Source organism: Berghia stephanieae, unplaced genomic scaffold (genome assembly GCF_034508935.2).
Source record: "Berghia stephanieae isolate SIO BIC M18660-M18661 unplaced genomic scaffold, UCSD_Bste_1.3 scaffold6, whole genome shotgun sequence".
NCBI classification, from domain to species: Eukaryota; Metazoa; Mollusca; class Gastropoda; order Nudibranchia; family Aeolidiidae; genus Berghia; species Berghia stephanieae.
The window spans coordinates 62226-85000 of NW_027627510.1; the positions used below are offsets into that span (position 1 = coordinate 62226).

At 33.2% G+C, this 22775-nt stretch overlaps 1 protein-coding gene and 1 long non-coding RNA gene across 2 annotated transcripts in view; both read left to right on the forward strand.

Annotated features, from left to right (window-relative positions):
- The first annotated feature begins 4007 nt into the window (after window positions 1-4007).
- On the forward strand, window positions 4008-4379 carry LOC144962102 (uncharacterized). Its single transcript, XM_078895065.1, has one exon. The coding sequence runs from the start codon at window positions 4008-4010 to the stop codon at window positions 4377-4379; it is 372 nt and encodes a 123-aa protein (XP_078751191.1).
- Window positions 4380-4915: 536 nt separating this feature from the next.
- LOC144962100 (uncharacterized) overlaps window positions 4916-22775 on the forward strand; it is a 22823-nt gene continuing 4963 nt past the window's right edge. Inside the window, exons 1-5 of the long non-coding RNA XR_013643368.1 lie at window positions 4916-5203; window positions 8588-8635; window positions 11099-11116; window positions 12801-12818; window positions 15988-16005. This is a non-coding gene — a long non-coding RNA (uncharacterized LOC144962100). The remainder of the gene's footprint in view (window positions 5204-8587; window positions 8636-11098; window positions 11117-12800; window positions 12819-15987; window positions 16006-22775) is intronic.

The window sequence follows — 22775 nt, forward strand, 5'->3', positions numbered from 1 at the left end:
GTTCCAAGACGCAATTCGAAGCTGCTTTTGTTTTGGCGAAGACGTCATCGAGTTGTTACATGCGTATACACTTGTAGCACCACCCTTGTAGTACCAATCCAACTTCTCTATAAGTCATTAATCATGACCTTTCTCCCTAGTACCCATCTCTGTCACTGTCATTGACAATGATGATAATATTTGGTGTCGAGTTGCCACAAATGTAACGAATTGAAAATGATATGAATATATTATTTATGTTGTGAATATCGCACGCGTGAAAGAAAGAGAGGAAGAGAGAGAGAGAGAGAGAGAGAGAGAGAGAGAGAGAGAGAGAGTGAGAGAGAGAGATAGAGAGAGAAAGAGAGAGAGTGAGTGTGTGAGAGAGAGTGAGAGAGATAGATAGATAGAGAGAGAGAGAGAGAGAGAGAGAGAGAGAGAGAGAGAGAGAGAGAGAGAGAGAGAGAGAGAAAATAAGTAGGAGTGAAATATCTGTTCAATGTTATAGTTATCTTATAACAAGTGTAACTAAATGACAAATTGCCATATTTATGGACAATAAAGATCTAAATTGAGCTTTTATATAGCGCAATATCCACTTAACGTACTCAAAGCGCTTTACACGGGGTCCCTGGTCAACAGCAACATTTAACATGTAGGACGAGACATGACGCCTGTTAGGCGATATTACAATTTTTCGGACAAAGACAACGCTGTTAACGGCCAGGTACTCATTTTACACCTGAGTACGGTGAGAGAATGTGAGTAAAGAGTCTTTTCCAAGGACTCAACTATGCGTCGAGCAGGGCTCGAACCCGGGACCTTCCGATCCGAAAGCGAGTGTCATACCACTAGACCACATAGCCGCACTATTATTATTATCATCATCATCATTATTATTATTATTATTATTATTATTATTATTATTATTATTATTATTATTATTATTATTATTATTATTATTATTATTATTATTATTATTATTATTATTATTATTTTTATTATTATTATATTATATCTAGTAGTATTTGCCTATAGTCAGTTGTGTTCCTACTTTCGTATTGATATCATGTATGCACTGTTTTATTAAAGTACTCATCTTAACCTGAATACATCCGTGTTTGTTTATTATATTTACAATACTATCTGCGATCGGACATTTACATAAACCTTATTGTTGTAACCAACTTATATTATGGTGACAACACGTAACATGGTGGCAGCGGTAAAAGTAATAAATTGATAGCGATTCCAATTCAATTCATTAATTTTTTTCCTTGTGAAAGACTTTTGACCGATTGTGATGATGTCTCACGAGCCTGAAAACCTCGATTCCTCAACAATGGATAACAATGTTTTTCCTAGATCCTGCATTTCTGAACTTAAACCTCCTTCTCCTTTTGCCCTGAGTGCAAACGTGCCTGAGTCCTGGAAATTGTTTAAGCATAGATGGAGTACGTACAGTGTCCTTTGGCAACTTAATTCTCTTCCTCGTGACGTTCAAGTTGCCCTGTTTATCCTTTCCTTGGATGACGATAGTCTCAAAGCATATAATGGATTTAGTTTTGATAAACCGAAGGAGGAAAGAACTATTGACGACATTATTGCCAAATTCGATTCATAATGCAATTGGTGAAATTAATGAAACATATATTGCGGCCGGGAGCACGAAATGCTCAAAAGTAAGTGTCCCGCGTATGGCAAGCGCTGTTCTAAACGCAAAGGCCAAAATCACTTTTCGTCAGTCTGCAAGTCGAGAAGCAGAGTCAATAACCTGTTGGACAGTCAATATTATGACTCGGAACAAGAATGGGTCAACGTATTAAAGAATGCCAGAAATAAACTGGTAAGGTGCAAAAGGTTTGTAGCGCGACAACCTGTTACATTTCTCATTGACTCTGGAGCAGCAGTGAATGTGTTACCTAAATACTATGCCTCTAACACTCGTTTACAAGTTTATGGTGGTGAAGAGATTCAGTGTGCAGGCAAATCAACTGAAAATGTCTATAACCCTAGGACCAAAATGTGGAATTTGTCGTGTGCGGCGGAAATGTTCAGCCTATCATCGGATTAAAAACTGCTCAAAAAATGAAATTTCTGACTCTACAAACAAAGAACTTTGTTGAAGTGGCTACTATTTCCTCTGTACAGAGCCACCCTGTTTTCCAAGATGGATTAGGTGAATTTCCTGGAACCCTGACCCTACGCACTGACCCTTGTGTCAAACCTGTTATTATGCCTGATAGACGAGTGCCTGTTGCCATTCGAAGTAAACTTAAAGATGGGTTAAAAGAGCTCACAACCAAAGGTGTGATTGTGCCTGTGACAGAACCTACTCCGTGGGTAAGTCAAACAGTGGTTACACACAAGAAAAACGGAAAGCTGAGAATTTGTATCGACCTCAAATTTTTTAACCAAGCCTTGCTTCGTGAGAGATACACTATGCTCCTTCTGTATGATGTGCTACGTGAACTGAGTCAATCCAATGTATTCTCGAAGGTTGACCTCCGAAACGGATTCTGGCATTGTGTCCTTGATGAAAATTCATCGAAACTGACCACCTTTCAAACCTGCTTTGGGCGATATCGATGGACTAGATTACCTTTTGGACTTTCTGTCTCGCCCGAAATATTTCAAAGAAAAGTGATGGAAATCTTCGGCAATCTACATGGTGTCATCGCTATTCACGATGATATCATAGTTCATGGTGTTAACCGAGAAGAGCATGATCATAGACTGGAACTACTCCTCGAATCCTGTGAACACTATAACATTAAGTTGAACATAGAAAAACTCGAATTGGCGAAGAAAAGCATTACGCTCATGGGACATGTGATTTCAGTTAAAGGTATTAGCACTGACCCTGAAAAAGTAAAAGCTATCCGTGATTTACCAACACTGAGAACAGTATCTGAAGTTAGAAGATTTCTGGGGATGATTCAATATCTAGCAAGATACATCCCAAACCTGAATGGCCTCCTACACCCTCTGCAAAACTTGACTAAGAAAGATGTAAAATTTACCTGGTCCAACACCCAAGAAAACGCATTCAAGCTTGGGAAGAAAGCTATAGCGGAAAGCCCTGAACTCTCGATCTACAATCCAAACAAAGAATTAACACTTGAAAACGACGCATCTGATTATGGATTGGGACCTGTACTCCTGCAAGAGGGAAAAATTCTTGGTTTTGCATCCAGAACTCTGACCTCGAGTGAGAAAAATTACGCTCAAATTGATAAGGAACTCCCCGCAATTACCTTTGGACTCAAAAAATTTCACCAATATACATATGGACGTCGATTAACAGTCGGAACTGACCATAAACCTCTGGTCTCAATTGTAAATAAGCCATTGGTGAAAGCTCCAAAACGCCTGCAATCAATGCTCCTCAAAATTCAAGACTACGACTATGAGCTCATCTATAAACCTGGTACCCAACTTCTGTTGAGTGACTTCCTCTCTCGAGCTCCCTTACCTCAAACCGAAGAGTCCTACACCTGCAATAATCTGTTTGCAACTCCCTTCAAACCTTCTCGCCTGGATGGAATTAAAGTGGCAACGACCCTGGATACAACCTTAAATCAAAATGAAATTAGTTATCCTGCAAGGTTGGCCTGAACACAAAGCAAATGTTCCAACTGCCGTACTGCCTTATTTCAATTACCGTGACGAGCTCACGATTCAAGATGGAATAATTCTTCGTGGAGATCGCATCGTCATTCCTCAAGCTCTTCGACATGACATGAAAACCAAAGTTCACGCTGGCCTTCGCGGCATCAACTAATGTCAACGCAGAGCTCGTGATCTGATCTTTTGGCCTGGGATGTCGAGTGAAATTCGTTCAATTTGTGGAATCTTGTGATATTTGTGCCTCATATCCTGCTCGTCAACCTGATCAACCGTTGATTTCTCATGAAGTGCCGGAAAGACCTTGGCAAAAGGTTGGCACAGATCTGTTTTGCATCAAAGGTAGAAATTACCTAATTCTAGTGGATTATTATAGCAATTTCATTGAACTATATTACCTCATGGGTACATTATCAACAACAGTAATCCATAAAATGAAACATCATTTTGCCAGATACGGCATACCTGAGTGTGTGATTAGTGATATTGGTCCTCAGTTTTCCTCTAGTGATTTCAGAAATTTTTCGAAAGAATGGAATTTTAATCATCTTCCGATTGCACCTGGAAATTCAAAAGTCAATGGAACTACCGGGGCAGCAGTGAAAACCATAAAAATTATGATGCGAAAGTGCCTTAACGCCGGAGAAGACCCCTCATTGGACTACTCAACCTGCGCAACACGCCCACTGAAGGCTGAAGGCCTCACGTCATCGCCTGCACAGCGACTCGTGGGTCGACGCACCCATCAACTATACTACCATCAACTGATATAGCTCTTAGAAAATCGTGCATTCGAACGAATGAAAATGGAACGAAAAAAAATGCAAAATGTCACAAAAACATGTCACCCGCAAACCCTTCCTCCTCTTACCATTGGGGATAAAGTAAGAATGGAGCCCATATACAAAAGACAGAAAGAATGGAAACCTGCAAAAGTAAGAAAACACATGGGCAGAAATACTTTTGAAGTATTTGAAGGAAACGATTTATTTAGACGTACTAGACACTCACAAACGCGGATGGCAAAAACAATAACAAAGGCCTGAGTGACGTCATCTTCGAACTATCTATTGGATGAGGGAAGCAAAATCAGTTAACCTTCACCATTGATAATGGATGCCCTACAACACTATGGATTTTTCCACCTCTCACTTGCATTTCGTTATGTCCTACTAACATTTCAATAACAAAAGCCATCACTCAACCTACGATATCAAGTGCTTGGCCTGCTCAAACGCCACAAAACAAAAACCCCCACTTGCATTTTTCTATTTTCACGGTTATGTGTTACAGATACTCATCGCCATGATCTTACTACATACTTAAGTGGACCATGTTCATCACTCATTGTAAAGCAACCCACTTCGTCCAATGACGTTCTCTCTCTCTCTCTCTCTCTCTCTCTCTCTCTCTCTCTCTCTCTCTCTCTCTCTCTCTCTCTCTCTCTCTCTCTCTGATTGGATGAAGCCACACTTCAATTTTGCCAAGTATGTGGGAGGAGTGAATTTTGTCTCTATATAAATCCGTGTTTTTAGGTGTGAAATTCATTCGGAAATATTTCCTACAAACGTTCACGATGAAATTCAATGCTGATCTGGTGAGTTGAATTTTTTTTATTTTTCTACTTGAAGGTTATACTCATATCAACGATTTCCCAACTCAGTGTGGTATTATGTTGAGTTGAAACAAATGATAAAAGTAAGATTGTACTTGACTGTTGTACACTGGAAAATAACATGCATTTGAAAAATTGGCCAGAAAACTCGAACTTTATATATAGATCGATTTAAATGACCCTCATTCTGCTAAAAACTCCCAAAACTTTGTAAGTTGTTTCTTACACTCTTACTACTTGGCATCGGACTGTATCGGTAGACATGTAGTTGTCGCCCCTGGTAAAGTCAATCTGTGGTAGATCGACAGCATCTAGTGTCTGAAGGGGCGGCTTTGTCTTTTCTCCTCCAACTGGTCATTCTTCTCTCACATGCTGCTCTTTACTTTCATTTTAATCGATCGATATTTGAAAGGCTGGGCTTCTGGCTAAAATTTGAAATACGTGTATTTCCAGACTAATACAACACAGCGTTATAAGGTTTCACAACGTGAAAAAAAAATTATGTGCACGTTTATTTTGTATTATTATGAACTTAGCTTTAAAATAAAACTTTGCCCATTAAAAAAAGTGTTTACCATTTCAATGTATCTATATTAGTTTCATGTATTCTTCTACGAGCAAGACATTGTTTGGCCACTTTTTGTCTACCGGATATTTTTAATGTTATAACACCACTTTTATTCTTTGTTCCTATTAAACAAGGAATTAATTTAACCTCTCCTTACCAACGATAGGAAAATCGTCACATTCGTTACGATACAACCAATATTTTCTCTTATTCAAATTTCTCTTGTACATCATAACATTTAAAAAAAATGAACAGTGTCTTGTAGAGCAGATTTTACTAAAGAATTATGAACCACAAGAACTTATTGCTATTGTGTTTGAGTAATAAAAAAATATTTTTGTGTTAGTTGGGTGTGAAATTTTGGGGAAAATCCTGAAAATGGCTGGTAAGGAGGGAGTTAAAAGCGATATCTGACATATTGATAATTGTAACGCTGTGATTATCCCCAGACACCTGTCTGGGGATAACGAATTTTCATTATCCCCAGACGCATATTTGAAACTCCGCTCTTTTAAACAATAATTCACATTCCAGAATATGGAATGTTTCCAGATGCACATAGAAATAAGGAAAGTTAATAAAATATCTATAAAAACATAAAATTAACCAAGATTAAAATCAGTTGTTACTACATATACACAATATGCGTCGACTTTGAAGTGGGTGTCATGGCCGAATGGTTTAGTCGTCTGCCCTGCAAGTTTGACCAGAATCGACGTTGTGGGTTCGAATCCTGGTAACGTCACTTTTAAAAAAAAATAAAAAATTCCGTCTTCTTTTTACAGAACGTTGAAAGGGATAAATGTCCCATCCATCCTCTCCCCCCCCCCCCCACCTCTTTTTTTTTTTTAATAATAATAAAAATAATATTATTATTGATAATAATATAATGATGATTATGATGGTAATAGTAATGATAATAACAATTATTACAATTATTTTTATTATTACAATTATTATTATTATTATTATTATTATTATTATTATTATTATTATTATTATTATTATTATTATTATTATTATTATTATTTGACCAAAACAAAAAAAAAAAAAAACAATAATAGATCTAGAGCAAATTAAATAATGAAATAATATTATCGGAGAAATAAAAAATTCAACTGATTAAAAAAAAACTCTTGCTCAGAACACGGAACAAAAGTGAAAACAACGAAAATCAATTGGGAAGAAAGAAAGAAAAAGGAAAAAAAAAAGTGTCGCGACTGGTTCGAATAGGAGTAAAATGAAAGGTGGCCTAACCCACTGAGCTGTCTACCCACATCGCTATCGGAATATCTTAAATTCATATATGAGCTAAACATATTTCCACCATTTTTGCTTCCTTGTTTTGGTAGTTATTTTCATCTCTGATTCGAATCAAAATATGTTGTTGGATCTAGTTTTGTGGACGTGTGATACTAAATTGTATTGTCTTGTGCGCAGAAGTCAGGAAAATAACAGGTGTCGGTTTTGGGCTTTGGGGCGAACAACACCATGGCCTAGGAATTCGTCCGCGAAATAAAAAATAATTCCCGGTCATCCCCAAAATTGTGGCCAGAATGAGCAAATTATAGAAACAAGAGATGATCAATAAAGTTAACAGGTAGGTAGGTAGTGAAAATTTAAATGGTTGGTGGACTATGAACAGATTTGATGATTAACAACTTTCTTCCTGGTTGAAAATAAAAAGTCGAATTGCCAGTTTGACGTTTTCAGATCAAAGTAACAAAAGAAATTTCATTGATCCATTTGCTTTAAAATATATTTTTAAAAAGAGCTGGATTTGACATTTGATCACTATTTACTTTCATCTTGTGTTAAATATCTTTTGATATATTAACTGTTTTGGGACACAACCACTCGTATTTTTTCCAGAATATTTGGTATTTTTCACGCCTAGTTTGGAATTTTGCATAAAATCTTTCTGCCCACTTGCTACATGCGTCTGGGGACAGTATCCTCAGACAGGTGTCTGGGGATAACAAAAATTGGTTATCCCCAGACACCTGTCTGGGGATAACGAATTTTTATTATCCCCAGACAGGCGTCTGGGAATAATGACAGCCTAATTGTAATTGGAGCGTACATAACTTGAACTTGTGACCTTCCAGCCGAACAGCTTAAAGCACAATGCTACAGTCATCTATCCTGTGGTGATATTCAATCATGTGAATGTGACGAGAAGAATAATTCTCTTTCAGATCGAAAATAATTTTCATTTTGTTTTAATCGTCTGTTGTACATTAATATTTGTTTAAGATTTATCTAGGCAGTCATCATTCAGATGCTGTTTTTTTTATTTACTTTTTTATAATTTTAGTAGTAGTAGTAGTAGTAGTAGTAGTAGTAGTAGTAGTAGTAGTAGTAGTAGTAGTAGTAGTAGTAGTAGTAGTAGTAATGCTAACCATAACCAAGAATGGTGCAATAAGTTATCGTGGTCACTTCATAAAAAAAATTAGCACTGGCATCAATTAAAAAATCATCACCATAACTTTAGAATTGGAATGAACCGTTTATCAATCCCCCATAAAAAAAGTTAGGAATCAAATTAATGTTATTAAAGGCCTATTAATATATTCAAAACTAATTATTAATGTCTACTTCTAAACAAATATCAAGACATAGCCGCACATCTTTATATCATAATTGTCAATTCGGACCATCTACGAAATTTTCATAGTGGTAGGCAGGTCTGTATTATTATTAACAAATCGATCAACCAATTCCAATCCGTAAAATAATTCTGTTATGACACCGTGATTGAATTGTTTCGGCCTTATGTCTTTCTTCCATGACTATAGATGCTGGTCTCCCTGCTGTTTGCCAGTTTTGTCACATCACTAGATGGAGTAAGTACTCATAACACTTAATATGTTGCTAACCGCCCCAAAACGGTGATTTTTATTATGGGACAGCATGGCTCAACGGTATGGCCTTTGATTTTTACCCAAAAGGTACAGAGTACGATTTGTGGCCTTAAGCAAGTCACCTCGCCCTAATTCACTTGGCGGCGCTGAACCGCGGCTAACGCCTTTGTTATTCCAGTCTTCCCTTGGAATAGACACTAAAGACAAATTTCCCCGTAGGGTTGAATAAGGGGGATTTTAATAATTTTACTTTTATTAATTTCCGGGCTGATACAAGTCCTTAGAATGGATTTCAACATAATAATAGTGAGATATTTTGTCATTTTAAGAAAATAGAATAATATTCATTATTTTTAATAAAAGCAAGGACGACTGTATAGAGATAGTCATCCTTGAATAAAACATTTAAAAAAAACTTATAAATGAGGGGGGGGGGGGGGGGGGCATAGCTCAGTTGGTAGAGCACTCGCTTCACAAGCAAAGGGACCGAGATTGATCCTGGGTGCAGTCGAGATTTTTTTTCTGACCCCGCCCCCTGTTCACCCAGCAGTGATTGGGTAGATGGGTCTGTTTGAACTTGCGGAAATTACTTTGCGATAGACTACCGTCCTATCCAATTGCTAAAGTCCGATTCGCGCTATAAAAACCGGGTTAAACTACGGCTCCATGGTCCTTATGGCTCTGAAAGACTACCTTTTATCTTTAAGGGTCAAGGTGTACGGCCGAATTATTAAGGCATTTCACGGTAACCCGGAAAGACTTGAGTTCGAGTCCTGTTTCAGGCACACGCTTTTGTTTTATTGCCCAAGATGGATAAGCCCATAATTAGCTCACTTTTGGACAACACGGGTGATTCCTGTTGACAGAGTGTGTTTGATGGATTATCTATCTTCTCTCATGGAATGCCTAGGTGAAGGCACCTTTAGTATAGGTATTAAAATTGTCACAACTATCAGGAACCTCTGTAGTGTAATAGTAGCACAACCAGAAGCTCTGAGGTTCGATCACCAGTCGGGGTAAACAGGCTTTTTGGGATGTTTTTTCTTTCTAGCTTTGTTTGGCACCTTTCATACACACTTGTTCCCTAGTTTCTTAATTTGATATTTTCATAAAATAAAAATGGAGCAACTCAAATATCTCCGTCCTCGTCCTCTCATGTCCAATTCTGTGTTGTATGATGCAAGCGCACCCTTTTGAATAGTATAGGTATTAAAATTATCCCAACCACCTAGAGCCACTGTCGTGTAAGGTAGCACGTCTGACCGTAACCACAGATTCGATTCCCAGTCGAGGTAGACTGATTTTTCGGGATGTTTTTAAAAAATATTTATTATTTTTATTTATTTATTAATTATTTTTACTATTATTATTATTATTATTATTATTATTATTATTATTATTATTATTATTATTATTATTATTATTATTATTATTATTATTATTATTATTATTATTATTATTATTATTGTTATTATTATTATTATTATTATTATTATTATTATCATTATTATTATTATTATTATTATTATTATTATCATCATCATCATCATCATCATCATCATCATCATCATCATCATCATCATCATCATCTTCATCATCATCATCATCATTATTATTATTAATATTTTTATTATTATTATTATTATTATTATTTATTATTATTATTATTATTATTATTATTATTATTATTATTATTATTATTATTATTATTATTATTATTATTATTATTATTATCATTATATTATTATTATTATTATTATTATTATTATTATTATATTATTATTATTATTATTATTATTATTATTATTATTACTATTATTATTATTATTATTATTATTATTATTATTATTATTATTATTATTATTATTATTATTATTATTATTATTAATATTATTATTATCATCGTTTTTTTGCTTCGTCTGGTACCGTTTCATACACTCTTGTTCAGATCTTCATCTTACGATGAAGCGCAGAAGGATTTTGTTATAGTTGTACAGCTATAAAAACTCGACAAAGTGTTTGATATCGCATTTTGTTGTTATGTATGAAATTTGTTTGAATAAAACAAGGTAGTTTTGTGTAGGGTGGGTGGGTGTTAACTTTCATGGAAAACTCTGAAAATGTTTGGCAAGTAGACAAGTAAGCCTTAACAACGCCATTGTCACATCTCACATCTGTCTTTAGTACTTTACACCTAAATCTACCGTGTTTTTTGACATAGGGGAAACCCAAAACGTCCCACATCCTTTGTTAACTATAATGAAGCTTCTGTTTTTATATCATTGTTATTCATTTCTTTTATCTACACGCAAGTTATGGTTTATTTACAAATTTACTAAAAATAAATCCAAGTAGTGAGTATGAATTAGCATTGATATGAAATTGTTCACCTATTCCAACTATAAATAGGATTATCTGCTAATTTTTATATATTTGTCTTTTTAGGCTCCTGCAATGGAAAGAGTAAGTGGCTTTGACCTATTGTTTCAGATTATCATCATCATGTTCATCATAAACATCATCATCATCATCGTCATCATCATCATCATCATCATCATCATCATCATCATCATCATCACCATCATCATCATTCTCACCATATTAACCTCATCATCATCATCATCATCATCATCATCATCATCATCATCATCATCATCATCATCATCATCATCATCATCAACCTCACCATCATCATGATTCTCACCATATCAAACATCATCATCGTCGTTATCATCATCATCATCATCATCATCATCATCATCATCATCATCATCATCATCATCATCATCATCATCATCATCATCATCATCATCACCATCATCATCACCACCACCACCATCAAAATCGTCATCAATATCATTATCATCATATCAATATTTAAAATCGCCCCCATTGACATCATGATTAAATGTTGTATTTATAATATAATATACGAAGTTTTCATTAATGATACGTATTAAAATCATATTTTGTTTATGTCATCATAACCTTGAAAGTTGATAATGCATTATACTTACATTTAATGTTGGGGTAGTTTTTAATTGAATTTCAACATTTCAATACTCTTGAATATTCTTAGATACAGAATTAGGTGTTAAAATGAAAAAAAAAGAATTCGTATTGAATTAGGGAGGTAACTATCAATACCTGATTAATCACATCAATTATAATATTGTGAAGCCCATTGAACATGGTAAATTCGTGAAAATGCTCTAGAACAATGTTCTAAAGATAAATGAATATAACAGCTTAATATATATATATATATATATATACAACTATACTGAAAGGACTGACAGATTATCATCATCATGTTCATCATAAACATCATCTTCAGTCCCCGCTAGTGGGGGCCAACTAAAATATAGAAAATTCAAACCATAATAACAGCAGGGGCATTATATGGCAAGATCTACCTTTTTAGAGAATGATTATGAATTCTGGGTCCAAAAAAATCTTTAATGATTATTATTATTATTATCATTTTTTTGCTTCGTCTGCTACCGTTTCATACACTCTTGTTCAGATCTTCATCTTACGATGAAACGCAGAAGGGTGTAATGGATAATTTTATCTTTAACCATCTCCTAACCAACCATAAAAATATCGTCCATTCGTTACGATACGAGTAACAATTTTCTAATTCTGATTTATTTTGTACATCACAAAATTTAAAGGATTTTGTTATAGTTGTACAGCTATAAAAACTCGACAAAGTGTTTGATATCGCATTTTGTTGTTATGTATGAAATTTGTTTGAATAAAAACAAGGTAGTTTTGTGTTGGGTGGGTGGGTGTTAAGTTTCATGGAAAACTCTGAAAATGTTTGGCAAGTAGACAAGTAAGCCTTAACAACGCCATTGTCACATCTCACATCTGTCTTTAGTACTTTACACCTAAATCTACCGTGTTTTTTGACATAGGGGAAACCCAAAACGTCCCACATCCTTTGCTAAATATAATGAAGCTTCTGTTTTTATATCATTGTTATTCATTTCTTTTATCTACACGCAAATTATGGTTTATTTACAAATTTACTAAAAATAAATCCAAGTAGTGAGTATGAATTAGCATTGATATGAAATTGTTCACCTATTCCAACTATAAATAGGATAATCTGCTAATTTTTATTTATTTGTCTTTTTAGGCTACTTCAACGAAAAACGTAAGTGGCTTTGACCTATTGTTTCAGATTATCATCATCATTTTCATCATAAACATCAGCATCATCATCATCATCATCATCATCATCATCATCATCATCATCATCATCATCACCATCATCATCATTCTCACCATATCAACCTCATCATCATCATCATCATCATCACCATCATCATCATTCTCACCATATCTACCTCATCATCATCATCATCATCATCATCATCATCATCATCATCATCATCATCATCATCATCATCACCATCATCACCACCACCACCATCAAAATCGTCATTAATATCATTATCATCATATCAATATTTAAAATCGCCCCCATTGACATCATGATTAAATGTTGTATTTATAATATACGAAGTTTTCATTAATGATACGTATTAAAATCATATTTTGTTTATGTCATCATAACCTTGCAAGTTGATAATGCATTATACTTACATTTAATGTTGGGTAGTTTTTAATTGAATTTCAACATTTCAATACTCTTGAATATTCTTAGATACAGAATTAGGTGTTAAAATGGAAAAAAAAAGAATTCGTATTGAATTAGAGAGGTAACTATCAATACCTGATTAATCACATCAATTATAATATTGTGAAGCCCATTGAACATGGTAAATTCGTGAAAATGCTCTAGAACAATGTTCTAAAGATAAATGAATATAACAGCTTAATATATTTATATATACAACTATACTGAAAGGACTGACAGATTATCATCGTCATGTTCATCATAAACATCACCTTCAGTCCCCGCTAGTGGGGGCCAACTAAAATATAGAAAATTCAAACCATAATAACAGCAGGGGCATTATATGGCAAATCTACCTTTTTAGAGAATGATTATGAATTCTGGGTCCAAAAAAATCTTTAATGATTATTATTATTATTATCATTTTTTTGCTTCGTCTGCTACCGTTTCATACACTCTTGTTCAGATCTTCATCTTACGATGAAACGCAGAAGGGTGTAATGGATAATTTTATCTTTAACCATCTCCTAACCAACCATAAAAATATCGTCCATTCGTTACGATGCGAGTAACAATTTTCTAATTCTGATTTATTTTGTACATCACAAAATTTAAAGGATTTTGTTATAGTTGTACAACTATAAAAACTCGACAAAGTGTTTGATATCGCATTTTGTTGTTATGTATGAAATTTGTTTGAATAAAAACAAGGTAGTTTTGTGTTGGGTGGGTGGGTGTTAAGTTTCATGGAAAACTCTGAAAATGTTTGGCAAGTAGACAAGTAAGCCTTAACAACGCCATTGTCACATCTCACATCGTCTTTAGTACTTTACACCTAAATCTACAGTGTTTTTTGACATAGGGGAAACCCAAAACGTCCCACATCCTTTGTTAAATATAATGAAGCTTCTGTTTTTATATCATTGTTATTCATTTCTTTTATCTACACGCAATTATGGTTTATTTACAAATTTACTAAAAATAAATCCAAGTAGTGAGTATGAATTAGCATTGATATGAAATTGTTCACCTATTCCAATTATAAATAGGATTATCTGCTAATTTTTATATATTTGTCTTTTTAGAATCTTCAATGATAAAAGTAAGTGGCTTTGACCTATTGTTTCAGATTATCATCATCATTTTCATCATAAACATCACATCATCATCATCATCATCACCATCATCATCATTCTCATCATCATCATCATCATCATCATCATCATCATCATCATCATCATCATCATCATCACATCATCACATCATCATCATTCACCATATCAACTCATCATCTCATCATCATCTATCATCATCATCATCATCATCATCATCATCATCATCATCATCATCATCATCATCATCATCATCACCATCATCACCACCACCACCATCAAAATCATTCATATCATTATCATCATATCAATATTTAAAATCGCCCCCATTGACATCATGATTAAATGTTGTATTTATATATATACGAAGTTTTCATTAATGATACGTATTAAAATCATATTTTGTTTATGTCATCATAACCTTGAAGTTGATAATGCATTATACTTAAATTTGATGTTGGGGTAGTTTTTAATTGAATTTCAACATTTCAATACTCTTGAATATTCTTAGATACAGAATTAGGTGTTAAAATAAAAAAAAAGAATTCGTATTGAATTAGGGAGATAACTATCAATACCTGATTAATCACATCAATTATAATATTGTGAAGCCCATTGAACATGGTAAATTCGTGAAAATGCTCTAGAACAATGTTCTAAAGATCAATGAATATAACAGCTTAATATATTTATATATACAACTATACTGAAAGGACTGACAGATTATCATCATCATGTTCATCATAAACATCACCTTCAGTCCCCGCTAGTGGGGGCCAACTAAAAATATAGAAAATTCAAACCATAATAACAGCAGGGGCATTATATGGCAAAATCTACCTTTTTAGAGAATGATTATGAATTCTGGGTCCAAAAAAATCTTTAATGATTATTATTATTATTATCATTTTTTTGCTTCGTCTGCTACCGTTTCATACACTCTTGTTCAGATCTTCATCTTACGATGAAACGCAGAAGGGTGTAATGGATAATTTTATCTTTAACCATCTCCTAACCAACCATAAAAATATCGTCCATTCGTTACGATGCGAGTAACAATTTTCTAATTCTGATTTATTTTGTACATCACAAAATTTAAAGGATTTTGTTATAGTTGTACAACTATAAAAACTCGACAAAGTGTTTGATATCGCATTTTGTTGTTATGTATGAAATTTGTTTGAATAAAAACAAGGTAGTTTTGTGTTGGGTGGGTGGGTGTTAAGTTTCATGGAAAACTCTGAAAATGTTTGGCAAGTAGACAAGTAAGCCTTAACAACGCCATTGTCACATCTCACATCCGTCTTTAGTACTTTACACCTAAATCTACAGTGTTTTTTGACATAGGGGAAACCCAAAACGTCCCACATCCTTTGTTAAATATAATGAAGCTTCTGTTTTTATATCATTGTTATTCATTTCTTTTATCTACACGCAAGTTATGGTTTATTTACAAATTTACTAAAAATAAATCCAAGTAGTGAGTATGAATTAGCATTGATATGAAATTGTTCACCTATTCCAACTATAAATAGGATTATCTGCTAATTTTTATATATTTGTCTTTTTAGAATCCTTCAATGATAAAAGTAAGTGGCTTTGACCTATTGTTTCAGATTATCATCATCATTTTCATCATAAACATCAGCATCATCATCATCATCATCACCATCATCATCATTCTCATCATCATCATCATCATCATCATCATCATCATCATCATCATCATCATCATCATCATCATCATCATCATCACCATCATCATCATTCTCACCATATCAACCTCATCATCATCATCATCATCATCATCATCATCATCATCATCATCATCATCATCATCATCATCATCATCATCACCATCATCACCACCACCACCATCAAAATCATCATCATCATTATCATCATATCAATATTTAAAATCGCCCCCATTGACATCATGATTAAATGTTGTATTTATAATATATACGAAGTTTTCATTAATGATACGTATTAAAATCATATTTTGTTTATGTCATCATAACCTTGAAAGTTGATAATGCATTATACTTAAATTTGATGTTGGGGTAGTTTTTAATTGAATTTCAACATTTCAATACTCTTGAATATTCTTAGATACAGAATTAGGTGTTAAAATGAAAAAAAAAGAATTCGTATTGAATTAGGGAGGTAACTATCAAGACCTGATTAATCACATCAATTATAATATTGTGAAGCCCATTGAACATGGTAAATTCGTGAAAATGCTCTAGAACAATGTTCTAAAGATCAATGAATATAACAGCTTAATATATTTATATATACAACTATACTGAAAGGACTGACAGATTATCATCGTCATGTTCATCATAAACATCATCTTCAGTCCCCGCTAGTGGGGGCCAACTAAAAATATAGAAAATTCAAACCATAATAACAGCAGGGGCATTATATGGCAAGATCTACCTTTTTAGAGAATGATTATGAATTCTGGGTCCAAAAAAATCTTTAATGATTATTATTATTATTATTATTATTATTATTATTATTATTATTATTATTATTATTATTATTATTATTATTATTATTATTATTATTATTATTATTATTATTATTATTATTATTATTATTATTATTATTATTATTATTATCAGCAGTGAATAAGAGTAGCCAAGAAACGGAAAGGATGAGTATTTAGATATTCTAAAAACTGACCTGATAGTGATTGATTTAGGATGATTTCTTTAGAAGCTTGATTAATGAATGTACATGTAACGTGATGATGAGGATGAGGGTGAACAATTAGATGAAGGGGAAAGGAGTGTACAATATCAACAAAGGGAGGTAATCTGTGGAGGATGATCCCAAGAAAAATATGAATACCAAAATATCTACTAAGGGATGCGCTACATATATCGTAGTTGTAATTAGGATCTCTCGAATTTATCAATTTTTTAATTTTGTGAACACTATTTCATCCCTATAAGGGACGATCGGTCTGCCAGGTAGAATTTTCATTGTAACACCTGCAGACCAGTGTCTTTCACAAATAACAAATTCTGTCGGTTGTGGTTCAATATCATTATGAGGAAGGAGTTTGTTTAACCATGTTTCCCATTCTGGTTCCTCTTCAGGCAATCTGAACACACAACATTTGTTGGCTTTATTGTAGTTATCATTGCAATTCGCAACATCACAATTTTCCCCATCTTGAATTTGCTAACAAATCACGTCAATGAACATCAGACCACAAGAGGCAAAAGTTCATGGGAGGCAAAACATTCGGAGTACTGGTTCATTCCATATAGTCAATGGACTAGCATCAGATTCATAGTTCCATTCCATTCCATAGCCACATAGTTTTAATTAATAAAGTAACTTATCAGATCAATGAGAGTATAGTCAGAGTAAAAATAGTCGGATTCTTAATAAGGGGCGCGCCTTTTTCTTCTTTTTTCTCAGCTGTTCACAATGTACAGCTGCAAAAAATTATATGAACCTCTGGATCATTTTGTCTAAATAAAAAATATTTTTTCACGAATTTTAAAACAATAGGAAAGTATTTCGCTTATTAAAATCGATAACTGGTAAGGATCGGAACCCAAATATGATTATAGTGTCAAAAATATGATTTTCCGCTTATCCATTTTGAAACAAAAAATTGTTAAAATGGAATGTTCAGTTAATTGAAACTTATATGATGTTCGTACAGAATCCGAATATGAAGGAACGACAGACATGCTTACATTTTATAAAAATCAATATACGTTATTGATGAATCTACAAATGAAAGTGAACATTACGCGCTTCCAACATTATTTTGATTTCGAATTTTTGATAAATAGCTTATTATATAGATCTATGCCAAAGAGGATTACATAAATTTAATGTAGACCAGTCAAAAGTAGAAATTCATCAATTTATGATACAGTGTTTCCACAATTATGTGCTTGTGTTCAACAACAACGTAACAACAATAACATGTGAAACTCAGGGTTGATTGTGAAATTCCAATTCCATAGCTGTCCTCTTTAATGGCTTATCGATAGATACAAGTAGACTTTTTTCGCAGCTTTACGAGAGAGAAACCGATAGAGATTCTGCATCATATCGTATTGTTTAAGAGCTTATCGGTTTAAAAGAAAACTTAAAATGCTATGTGAAACGTTCATGCATAGATACAATTTTTCAAAGTTAAATATAAACATTCATTGTTAATTTGACAATTTTGAGTATTTAATCACTAATTCAAATGAGTTAAAGCTAGAGATTCATAAAAAAAATATCAGTCTTCGGTAATTGCGACGTGATGTAAATAAAAAGCAATAAATTACAAAGTCAAAATCGGATGCAAACTACATAAGTTGTATAACAGTTATCTAATGTGTGTTGCTTTTATTCGGAAAATAGTATTAAGTGAACTCATAACCACTAGCAGAACTACCGTGTCACAAGACTATTTTGAAAAACGATGAATTCATCTTATTTTGTGGTGCAAAAATGTTTACATTTTGAGCAGTGTAAAATCTCTAATTTTATGACAGCGGTTTTAAAGTAGCTTTTTATAGGTCGTGAAGAAGAAATCTGTTTTGTGATATGGCATCACAATACGGGCCAAAATATTTATTCAGTTAAGAGAAATTGATTCGGAGGTTGACACAAAGTTTTACAACTTTTGATAGAGGGACATCTGAGAAAAACTAGAAAAACATGCGCCATTCATAAAAAATCTGACTAATATACTATAGTTCATTCCTAACAGTCAATGAGTAGCATCAGAATCAGATCCATAGTTCCCTTCCATGTAGTCAAGAGTTAATTAATAGAGTTACATCTCAGATCACTGAGACAAAACTATATATTCAGACTACTAGTTCATTCCTTTGAGTCAATGGAGTAACATCAGATCGATAATTCCCTCCCATAGTCACAGGGATAATTAGAGTGAGCGAGTTGAATGAGTGTAACTTGTAACTGTAACAGTAACATCTCAGATCAATGAGGCAAAACTTAATACTCTATATTCAGAGTACGATTCCCATACGATTGACAGTCAAATCAGCAACACCAGATCCATGTAATTGGCATATATCATATATGGTAATATCAGACCCACTAACTATTCTAGCTATCTATCAATAGCAATGACTACTGCTAGTAGTAGTAAATAGTAGTAGTAGAAAGGACTGTTCAAGTTGTGAAGTTGAGGTGACGAGAAAAAGGGCCCTCTAGACTTATACACTAGACTAATACAATAAAGTCAATATTTATCAGTTAACCATACAGTTATAGAAAAAAAAAGATATAAATATAAAGCCATAGGCCATAATAAAATAAGAAACAGTAAATCCGAATCAGGATGTCGGAGTCTGATCACCATAATATCTGTGCGACTCGACAGAGCAAGCACGACAATGGGTCCAACTATCGTCTGCAGGAACTACAGCCAGATGCTAATTCTAAACATTTCTTAAATAATAATTATTACGCAATTATTATTGGTACTTACCACTTTTCAAAGATTCTGGTTCGATAAATTAGCCATAGATATTAAAAGGAATGGAAAGCAGATTCGTACTTTCGATTTTTAAAAATGATAACAAACCCAATCACTCAAGTTTGTAAGAGGGCGTCATAAAAAATAATTCATACTTTCCTGTACAACTGTTGATAGTTCACTACTTTTTGTATATTTTCATATCATTCAAGACATAAGAAATATTATTTAAAACTTATGGTCGCCAATTAACCAATTTCTTATAAAGTACCGAAATTATAAGAACAGAATAAATTATTGCGAATTCAAGGAAATTGTACCAAGGCAGAAAAGTAGTTTTGCTTGAAATCGTTATCCAACCAATGGCCCCCACTAGCGGGGTCTGAAGATTCCACATGTCAATCCTTTCAGTATAGTAGTCCTTGATATATATATATATATATATATGTATATATGTATATATATATATATGTATATATGTATATATATATATATATATATATATATATATATATATATATATGTATATATATATATATGTATATATATATATATAGATAGATATATATATATATATATATATATATATTATATATATATATATATATATATATATTTATGTATATATATATATATATATATATATATATATATATATATATATATATATATATATATAGCCATTGATATATAAATACATTACTTAAAAACCCAAATAGACGGCAGAGAAAGAAGATAAGCACGTTCTTTCTGTGTCGAGACCTTGGAATGGAAAATGTAATTATTTCTTTCTCTGTCGTTTATCTGGGTTTTAATTGTTTTGTTTTTGTCTTTGTTTTTTGTTCGCTGAAGAAAGGTTTTGAACCCGAAACGTTCCGTGTTTTTTTTTTTTTTTTTTTTTTTTTTTTGTTCTTTTTTTTTTTTTAAAGCTGTTATAATCATGTTTGTCTATTACTGTTTACTACAGTCCCCAACTTCTACCAGCTTATAATATTAGACTGTTAATCTACATATATTAGTTTTGTTTATTTTGATCGTATAGTTTTATTACTTAGTTGTGTTGGAATTAAAAAATTCACTCAACAAAAAAAAAAACAGATTCTTGAAATCTTGTATGTTTATTTACTTTCTTAAATATTTAATCAAACGTTCTACATTTTAATATTTTATGGCCATCATCCTAACCTTAACCCAATGAACTTCATCTTCTTTATCTTAGTTCTTTAGTCTTTAAATTAGATTTCATAGTTCCTTAGTTCTTATTGTTATTTAGCTCGGCAATTGTTAAGTTACCTTAAATTCGGATTGTCCCTGAATGCCATGGCTTTATCGCAGAGTCAACACAACTGACTGGCCGTCCGTTGTTCCTCTTCCCCTTGTTCTTATTTCTCTCTTATTTACCCCTTCTTTTATAACAACCAGCAGTGATTAAACGTGACTTGACATGTCAAATTATAATCCTGAGAGTATCAATCCTAACAACTTCCCTTATCAATTCATCCTGGTGACATCAGGTTAAGTTAGTACATTACAAAATAGTGCCTGGTAGAGATCGTTACGCTAATACACTACAAGAGTAGTGCCTGGTAGGGTTCGTTACGCTAATACACTACAAGATGAAGTAATCCTTTATAGCCTTTAGCAATTTCATAAAGTCGTAACCCATCTGGTCATTAAGTACATCAAGTAAAGGATAAGATGTAAGTCCAACCTTCTTATAATAATATCACTGTTAAAATGTTCATATTTTAAAAGGAACATTAGTTAACAATCTCTTCCAATATCCTATACACCATGGAATCTCAGGGTATTGTTTATGAGACAAGGAAAGATAGTCTCCTTTTAACTCAATAGATCTATGGCAAAAATAAAAACATTTTCTCTAATTAATGATTTTTTTAAAAGAGACAAAGTAGTTTTTGAAATTTAAAAAAAAAATCCTTCAGAGCAATTTGACCCTTGGAACTATAGCTTATCCCTCTTTCTTTGGCGGTAAATGGACAGTAGCAATTGCTTGCTACCCTTTGGAAAGGAATCTAGTCTATTGCAAAGTACTTTCCGTCAGATCGAACAGAACCAGTTACCCAATCACTGCTGGTGGACAGGGGTAAAAAGCTCGGGGAAATGTCACTTTCTCAAATACTTTCCTTTTTAATCACCTAAGTGGAACACAGCCGTTTATTACACTAGAAATCTTTCACTTTAGTTTACTACCGCCTCATCCCCAATGGGAACGACCCACCGTCGATGACGGGTAGACCACCGTGTGGTTACGTCATAACATGTCCAGAACGTGAGAACTGGCCTATATTTATCCCTGCAGGTAGAATGCACCGCTTGGATTTCATTGTCAGTCAGGCTATAGGACAGATTTCGTAAAATCGACATTTTTACACTGCAATTGCTGACCATACACTTCTTCCATATTTTTCTATTTTATATGGATATAACGGCCACATTTAAATCTTCAAGACGCAATTATTTTCATTGATATCAAGAAATGGTGAGTATACTTTATTCTCTCTTGAAAAATATATATTTTTCTATTTAAAATTAACCTGAAAAATATTTTTAATTGTTTAAAAAATTCAAATTGATGTTATCTGAGTTTTGTTACCCTAACACATGGTAGTAAATATAAGAGTAATAATCTAATTTTAATATAGCATTTCTTTCGATGATTTGTAATGACCGGTTTCTGCACAATGAATGTGTAAACACATCTTGTCTAATTCTTTGTTGGCTAACAAAATAGTCCCGTATTCAGACAAACTCCTGAGACATAAGAACACGAGTCCAATTGTGATGATAACGTTATTGTTGTTGTTTTATGGTGATGATGGTGATGATGATGATGATGATGATGATAGCGCAGTAATAGTAGTA